General features: G+C 48.2%; 1 protein-coding gene across 1 annotated transcript in view; it reads left to right on the top strand.

Annotated features, from left to right (window-relative positions):
* Nucleotides 1-8,622, top strand: part of MYLK (myosin light chain kinase) — a 180,160-nt gene that overhangs the window by 62,218 nt on the left and 109,320 nt on the right. The window contains 3 exon segments of the mRNA XM_077767620.1: nucleotides 5-528; nucleotides 1,049-1,255; nucleotides 6,452-6,586. Of these exon segments, the coding sequence (XP_077623746.1) occupies nucleotides 5-528; nucleotides 1,049-1,255; nucleotides 6,452-6,586 (866 nt within the window).

Raw genomic sequence — 8,622 nt, 5'->3', positions numbered from 1 at the left:
ACAGGTAATTTGGGAGAGGAACAAAGGCAGCCAAATCAGATATCAGGAAGGAAGTGACACAGGGGCCGAAGCTGGACACCCTGGAGCCTGCAGCTGAGAGAAAGAACTGCTCCAGCACCCAGAGAGGTGGCTCCCCGACCTGGGCCACAGGTAGCCAGCCTCAGCCCCTGCGGGAGTCCAAGCTGGAGCCATCCGGGGACCCACCTAGGAAAGCCCTGAGCAGCCCCGTCCTGCAGAAGACTTCCAGCACCATCACCCTGCAGGCCACAAAAGTCCAGCCGGAGCCAAGAACACTGGCCTTGGACACCCTCTCTCCTTCTGGAGAAGATAGGGAGAGGCCAGCTGCGCCCTCTCCGGCCACCCTTCCCACCAGGCAGTCTGGCCTGGGAAGCCAGGAGGTTGTGAGCAAGGTTGCTACCAGGAAAATCCCCATGGAGAGCCGGAGGGATTCTATATCGCCCAAATTTGAAAGCAAGCCCCAAAGCCAGGAAGTCAGTGAAAAGCAAACAGTCAAGTTCAGATGTGAGGGTGAGTAGAGCTGAAAAAGGTCACTGCCCCTCCCCACCTCACCAGGGTAGCCCCTGGGTGGCCACCTTACAGGGATCTTCCCTCAGGAAGGACTCAGTCTAGTAAGGTGCCTTGTTCTGGAGAAACACCCAGCAGTGGCCCAATGTTCATTGTTGGATAGGGCCTCGGCCCTCTGCCCTAATTCTTACCACTCTAGAGGGGAAAACCCATCATCACCATCACCATTAACAAGCAAGCCACAGAATTCCTCTCTTCTCCCTTCTGTTGGCTTTGGCTGATCTGGAGGCCTGGATTGACATCCTACGTCTGTCTGGCTTGTCATCCTACGTCTGTCTTCCCCAGGGACCCTGCCTCCATCTTGAGATGTTTGCTCCTGCACAGTGCAGGGTGAGGGGTCAGAGCTTCTTCAGCAGAAGGGCAGCTCACACCAGCCTGAGCTCCTCCCATGGGCCTAGCATAGCATGCCCGGCAGGCACAGTACACTCTCTGGGAACCTCATGCCCTTCACCTGGCCCTGTAGTTTCAGGGACCCCAAAGCCTGAAGTGACCTGGTTCCTGGAAGGCGCCCCCGTGAGGCGACGAGAAGGCATCATTGAAGTTTATGAAGAAGGCGGATGCCATTACCTCTGCCTGCTGAGAGCGCGGGCCAGGGACAGCGGGAACTACAGCTGCACGGCCTCCAATGTCCAAGGCCAGGTATCCTGTGGCTGGACCCTCCTGGTGAAACGTGAGTGTGCTCCTCCAGTCACCCTGGGTTTTCCGTGGGGGGCCGTCCATGGCGTGCTTCCTGCACCACAGGAGTGTCGCCCCCGACTACCCCTGTGTAGGGTGTATAACTCCACAGAAGTACCATCCCCACCCACTTGCCAAGGCCAAAGTCATTGCCCCAGGACTGTGNCCTCTCTCCTTCTGGAGAAGATAGGGAGAGGCCAGCTGCGCCCTCTCCGGCCACCCTTCCCACCAGGCAGTCTGGCCTGGGAAGCCAGGAGGTTGTGAGCAAGGTTGCTACCAGGAAAATCCCCATGGAGAGCCGGAGGGATTCTATATCGCCCAAATTTGAAAGCAAGCCCCAAAGCCAGGAAGTCAGTGAAAAGCAAACAGTCAAGTTCAGATGTGAGGGTGAGTAGAGCTGAAAAAGGTCACTGCCCCTCCCCACCTCACCAGGGTAGCCCCTGGGTGGCCACCTTACAGGGATCTTCCCTCAGGAAGGACTCAGTCTAGTAAGGTGCCTTGTTCTGGAGAAACACCCAGCAGTGGCCCAATGTTCATTGTTGGATAGGGCCTCGGCCCTCTGCCCTAATTCTTACCACTCTAGAGGGGAAAACCCATCATCACCATCACCATTAACAAGCAAGCCACAGAATTCCTCTCTTCTCCCTTCTGTTGGCTTTGGCTGATCTGGAGGCCTGGATTGACATCCTACGTCTGTCTGGCTTGTCATCCTACGTCTGTCTTCCCCAGGGACCCTGCCTCCATCTTGAGATGTTTGCTCCTGCACAGTGCAGGGTGAAGGGTCAGAGCTTCTTCAGCAGTAAGGGCAGCTCACACCAGCCTGAGCTCCTCCCATGGGCCTAGCAGAGCATGCCCGGCAGGCACAGTACACTCTCTGGGAACCTCATGCCCTTCACCTGGCCCTGTAGTTTCAGGGACCCCAAAGCCTGAAGTGACCTGGTTCCTGGAAGGCGCCCCCGTGAGGCGACGAGAAGGCATCATTGAAGTTTATGAAGAAGGCGGATGCCATTACCTCTGCCTGCTGAGAGCGCGGGCCAGGGACAGCGGGAACTACAGCTGCACGGCCTCCAATGTCCAAGGCCAGGTATCCTGTGGCTGGACCCTCCTGGTGAAACGTGAGTGTGCTCCTCCAGTCACCCTGGGTTTTCCGTGGGGGGCCGTCCATGGCGTGCTTCCTGCACCACAGGAGTGTCGCCCCCGACTACCCCTGTGTAGGGTGTATAACTCCACAGAAGTACCATCCCCACCCACTTGCCAAGGCCAAAGTCATTGCCCCAGGACTGTGACTCCTGATCAGGAGTTCACACCAGAGTCCTCTCAGAATAAGCATGCCCACACCCCATGCCCAGCCCTGCCCAGAGCTCCCTTTTCTGGGCCCCTCAGCTGTCCAAGGAGTGCCATGACTCACTCTTGTAACCACAGAGAACCAAATGTTCACTAAATATACACGTTTAGAGTCCTAGAAGATGATGTGGGATCCCACATCTTTTGTTTACTGCAATATCTGTTTATAAAGGTTATGCATGTTCATGGTGGGGGATTTAAACACAGTACAGTCTTATGACTCAGAAACACTAACATGATATTTTGATGTTTTTAAAACAAAATAGGCATTGTGCTTTTTGTGTACTACTTTCTATTCTAATTTGTTCATGGTAAATATGCTTCTTTCTGTACTATTTTTTCCCTATTACTTAATATTCTTCAAAAACATGATTTTTTAAAAAATGTTTACTTACTAACTTTTAAGAAAGAGGGAGGAACAGAGAGAGGGAGACAGAAAATCCCAAATGTGGGGCTCGAACTCACAAGCCATGAGATTGTGACCTGAGCCGAAACCAAGAGTCAGTCACTTAACCAACTGAGCCACCCAGGCACGCCTCAAAAACATGACTTAAACAGCCATATAATAGTTCATAGAACAGTATATCAGATTTAGGCTTGCACTTATCATTGAATATTTACATTGTTTCCATTTTTCACTATCATAACAAAACTGTGATAAATATCCTTAAACCCATTTTTCTTTCTATAAAATTTGTTCCTTATTTTGAATGCTATTTAGGGACCCTCGGCCCATTGAGGAACATATTAAACCACAAGGATAGAATCAGCAAGTTTCAGGCTGTTGGAGGTTAGATGGGACAAATACCCTCTGCCTATTTTTTTCAACAAATAAATTGCAAGAAAAAAGAGGAGGAAGGGACAACCTATTGGAAACTTCGATGAAAAGATACGTGAGATATCAACAATTGCTGTCCATGGACTTTTCTGTGGATCCGAATTGAGACACCTTTAAAAAGTTTTTAAATGAGAACACAAAAATTTAAGCATCCACAACATATTTGATAAAAAGGAATTAGTGCTATTTTTAAGATATGATGGTGGTCTTGTAGTTATATTTTTTAAGTCTGTGTATCTTAGAAATAGAAATTAGTTACTTACTCGTAGAATGATTTCTGATACTTCAGAAACAATCCACATGTAATGGGAACTGGTGGGGATAAAAATCATATGAGATCAGCCATGAGTTGATAATTATTAAATTTAAGAAACAGGTATATGATAATCCACTATACTGCTCTCTTTACTAGAGTCTTACTTCTCATTGCATGCGGACAGTTGATTTACTTCTTAATTGGGATTTTTACTATGTCCATGAATTTTTTCATAAGAAACAGTATCCATTCTATTTGGAGGTGCGAGTTCCTCTAGAGTTCACAGGTCCAAGAGCCTGAGCTTCATCATCCCAGGCTCTGTGCAAGGGGTAGAGACATGGCATCATGTCCACCAAAAGTTAAAACCCATCATTTTGCCAACCAATGTTGTTGGAGTGTTAACTAGCATTATTATTAAATGGAAGCTATGCACCAATACTCCTCTTACAGTCAGGTGGAGGTGAAAGAGAATGTGGCCTTCAGAGCTCCCAGACCTGGAGCAAATGAGCTGGGAATCAAGCCTGTGACAAAGTTGCCTCTTCTTACCAACAGTCAGCTGTTTGTTTTTGAATGAATGCTGCTCAGGATATTGTAAGCCTTTGGTTAATGTCCAGAATTCTGAAAGAGTTGCATTTGACTGTTTTTGCCAGTGTTTGTGTTACTTGTATGGAGGAATGGATTTTAGAAGCCCTTACGCTGCCATGATGAAAGTACTTCTTGGCTCCCCCTCCTTCTGGAGACATTGGCTGCTCTAAAACCTTTCCTGATGATTTCCCTGACATGCAGGTCACCTGACACGTAGTTTTTCACCTTCTGCTACAACACCCTCTTTTTCTCTTTTTTCCTGTTATTGCAGAAAAGCCGTCTGTCTCTCTTACCCAGACTTCCCTCTCCATCCCTTCTCCTCTCCACAAAGATCTTATTTAATGATGATTTACTCTCCCATCATTTCTTCAGTCTGTCTCCCTGTCTTTATCTAGAGGTCTCTGTCACTTCTCCCTACAAGCATGCTCTGGCCTACCCTAGACTGAAAAAGGAAAGAAAACCTTCCTTCTGCTCAATGGCCCCTGAAGCTCCTACTTTATCCCCACTCTTTCACCCCACACTCACTGCCAGTTTAGTATCGATGCACAGCTTCCATTTGACAATAACAGCTCACACTCCATAAAGGCCTGCTCAGCGTGCTGGACTTTGTGCTAAATGCTTTATCTTTGTTGTTCCATTCAGTTATCCCAACAGTCTTGTGAGATCGGTGTAGTCACACCCATTTGCCAGATGAGAATACCAAGCTATAATGAAGTTAAATGACTTGTCGGAGGTCACACACCTTGTAAAAGGTGGCATATTCTTACCCATGTTGGTTGGACACAGAAGTCCATATTTTTTCAGCGGCTCTCCAGATTTCCCTGGGAGGGAATTTGATGTTGGCCAGGAAGAGGGATAGAAGTGCCTTCCCACACCTCTCCAGGTAGTCTGTTCATCCCTTCCCTCAGCGGCAGTGCTGATCACATGCACCTCATTCTTGGCTGCTCTCCAGTGGCCTCCTTGCCTGTAGGGGAGCTCTGGTGTGGAGGTGGAAGTGTGGATGTAGAGTTGGAGAGCTGCGTGTAAACCCTGCCTCCACCGCTGGGTTTGCCTATGGGAAATTACTAACCTGGTTTGCACAGTGAGCTTGAGATAGCAACCTCATGGCGCTGTCACAGTCACATCTGGGAAAGTACTGGACATATACTAAGCCCTCAAGTACCAGTTTTTGCCCCTAAACTTCTGCAGTATGGCTTACCACTCACCACTGCATGGAATAGCTTCTCTTGAAAAGCACTGGTGAGGCTTTTTTAAAAAAAATGTTTATTTTTGAGAGAGAGAGAGAGAGAGAGAGAGAGAGACAGGATCCAAAGTGGGTTCTGCACTGACAGTAGACAGTCTGATGCGGCGCTTTCAAGCCGTGAGATCGTGACCTGAGCCAAAGATGGACGCTTAACCAACTGAGCCGTCCCACTGCTGAGGCCTCTTCTAATCACCAAATCCATTACCTCTTCTCAGCTGTCAGCCACCTTGACATTTCTGCAGCAAGTTCCAGTTATAGAAAAGATTATCTATTCCTATTGCTCTTAGTTAAGATCCCCAAACTAAAAATGCTCCCCAGTTCACCAATGTAAAGGGCTTCTGGAAAGCTCAGCTCAGTGGGTCTCAACTAGAATATGCCTCAGAATCATGAGGAAACTTAATAATGCATAGTCCCAGGCTGCCAGCCATTCTGAACCATGGGCTTAGGTTGGAAAACTACAACAGATGTGAATCTTTGTCATTTGATCCAGTCCTGGACTTGGAAAAAATAGTAATTAAAGTTGAAATGTCCTTACCAGTGGCCATGTTGTCTCTACAAGTATGAAGATGCCCCAAGATTGTGCAGGTCTCATGGAATATGTTACAGGAGAGAAAGGGCACAGGAAAGTAGGGAAGAAGTTCTAGGCCAACCTAGCAGGTGCCTGAGTCCCAGATGAATGGGGGCAGGCCCATGTCCCGAGCACTCCCAGACCTGGGCTGTTCTGTGACCATGAAAAAGGCCTCCACACCTGTAGTGCTGCCTGCCTCCAAGTGTGGAGATAGGTGAAGGTCAGCCAGGCTCCTGAGGAAGCTCCGGGTGTTCAGGGTAGCGAGGCACCTGCCTTGAGGCTCAGGATGACTGCAGTCTGTCACCAGAGCAGGCCAGCTGTAGTCTGAGGTGGCCTGTCTGTTCTTTGCCCTTGCAGGGCCGGCCATGATGGAGGTGGCTCCCTCATTCTCCAGTGTCCTGAAGGACTGCACCGTCATTGAGGGCCAGGACTTTGTGCTGCGGTGCTCAGTTCAGGGGATCCCGGTCCCCCAAATAACTTGGCTGCTCAATGGTGAGTTCCCCCTGCTTCAGCCTTCTGGGCCGTTGGCCCTGCCTGCATTCTCACTCGGGCTTCCCTCATTTATTACTCAGAACCAGCTATGCATAAGAAGGAAATCCCGGTCACAGAGGTCACAGGTGCAGAAATATCACAGCCTACTATTGCCTGGCTGGGGACACTGGGCAAGTTATGATTCCTGTCTGAGCCTTGAGGTCCTGCAACATAGGGATAACGTCAACTACCTTCCAGAGTGGCAGATGTGGAAATTAAGATCTTTAATACAAAACAGTTAACTTGCCTGGTACATGGGTGCACAAGCAATTTGGTTCATTTCTGTGGCCAGGCTCATAGTAGGCCCTCAATATATATTTGTTGAGTCAATAAATGAACAAATTAAATTAGCAAACCACACTAGAAGGTATTCATGGATCCTCACATTTTATTTAGTGGCAGATGGTTTGGGGATTCATAGACCAGTAGTATTTTTTAATGGCATAGTCATAGACATGCCCACTTTGTTTGTTTTTGCCTGGTTTGTTTTTGCTTGGAAAAAATTACCTATTGTATATTATCACTCTTCTCTTTTTTAAAAAGGCTTTCAATTCCAAAGTTATGGGAGGACTCTAATTTTAGAACTAACAACAATCCATAACATTGATGACATTGATCAGTATCTACTTTGGGGATCCACAAGGAGGGTGAAGGAACACTTACCCATCGGGAGACAAAGGGCACTTCTCTACCATCGAATGGTCGGGTGACCTTGAACACCTTACTTTACCTCTCTGGGTATCAGCTTTATGGGTGAGGAAATGGGCTGGAACAGATGGTTTGGGACCTCAGCCAGTTCTCAAGGCTGGTAGAATAGGCTCTTTAAGGGACAGCAGCACCTGTCACCTATGCACCAGACAGCCCCTAGTTGTTTATCCCATTGATGTGTTGTTACCTGTGAACCTTCCAAGTTGGTATAGTTTGCTTAGGCTTTGGTAGAAATTATCTCTAGTCAGTGAGAGAAGGTGCCATGCAGCCTTTCTACATGTCATCTTCTTGGGCAAACAAGTGAAAGTTGAGGTCACCCTTCCCCCCGCCCCTCTCTATGGACAGAGCTTCTGTTGGATCCTGTGCCTGGCTACAAAGAGGCAGCCTCCTTGCAGCTGGAACTGACCATGGACGTTAAGGACTAGTAATGGATCTGAGCAAGAGAGTTTCACTTCCCTCTGGCTCAGAGTCCAGACCAGGGGTCAAGAAACATTTTCAATAAAGGGCCCGACAATAAATATTTTCAGATTTGCTGGCCCTACAGCCCCTAGCACAACTACACAACTATGCTATTGTGGCACAAAAACAGCCAGAGACCAGATGTAGATGAGTAAGTATGGCAGTGTTGCAATAAAACTTTATTTGTGGACACTGAAATGTGATTTTCATACAATTTTCACAGATCATGCAATATTTTACCTCTGACCTTTTTTTCAACGATTTAAAATATGTAAGATCTATTCTTAGCTTCCACAGGCTGCAGGTCAGATTTGGCCCATGAGCAGTAGTTTGCTGACCCCAGGTCTGTACCCCTCAGGGACTGGGAAAAGCAACCCCGCCGTCTTATTCTTGGTGAATCTTGGCATTTCCACACCATTACCACTAGAGGGAGATCGTGCTCAAGTTCCCTTGACTGCTGACTCTGGTCTTCCCAATCTTGGGTCCCAAGAGTTCTGGGTCTCCCAGTTCTGCCATTCCGAGTGCCCTGAGCCAACAGCTCCTTTCTGGGGCCACTATTCCATCCTATGCTTGTAGGGCCAAAATGAGGTATGCCCCAGTAACAAAACAGGTCTCAAACATTTTACTGGCACATTTCGACAGCAGAGGCCCTTTGATGTACTGGTATTCTCAAGGAAGATAGGTTTTAGGGTGTCATTTTCACAAAAAGCAAAGAGTCTTGATGAGTCATCTCAGTAGCTGGATCCTGACCCCTTGCCTTCCCTAGTCCCCAGCCCCACCTTTATGAAGTGCAGTAGGCAGGGCAGAATTCCCTCCCCCTCCCCCCCCCC

This window comes from Crocuta crocuta, unplaced genomic scaffold (assembly GCF_008692635.1).
Source record: "Crocuta crocuta isolate KB4526 unplaced genomic scaffold, BGI_CrCroc_1.0 scaffold45, whole genome shotgun sequence".
Classification (NCBI taxonomy): domain Eukaryota; kingdom Metazoa; phylum Chordata; class Mammalia; order Carnivora; family Hyaenidae; genus Crocuta; species Crocuta crocuta.
The sequence above is the reverse complement of the archived record's forward strand: the minus strand, read 5'-3'. Positions and strand labels throughout refer to the sequence as shown.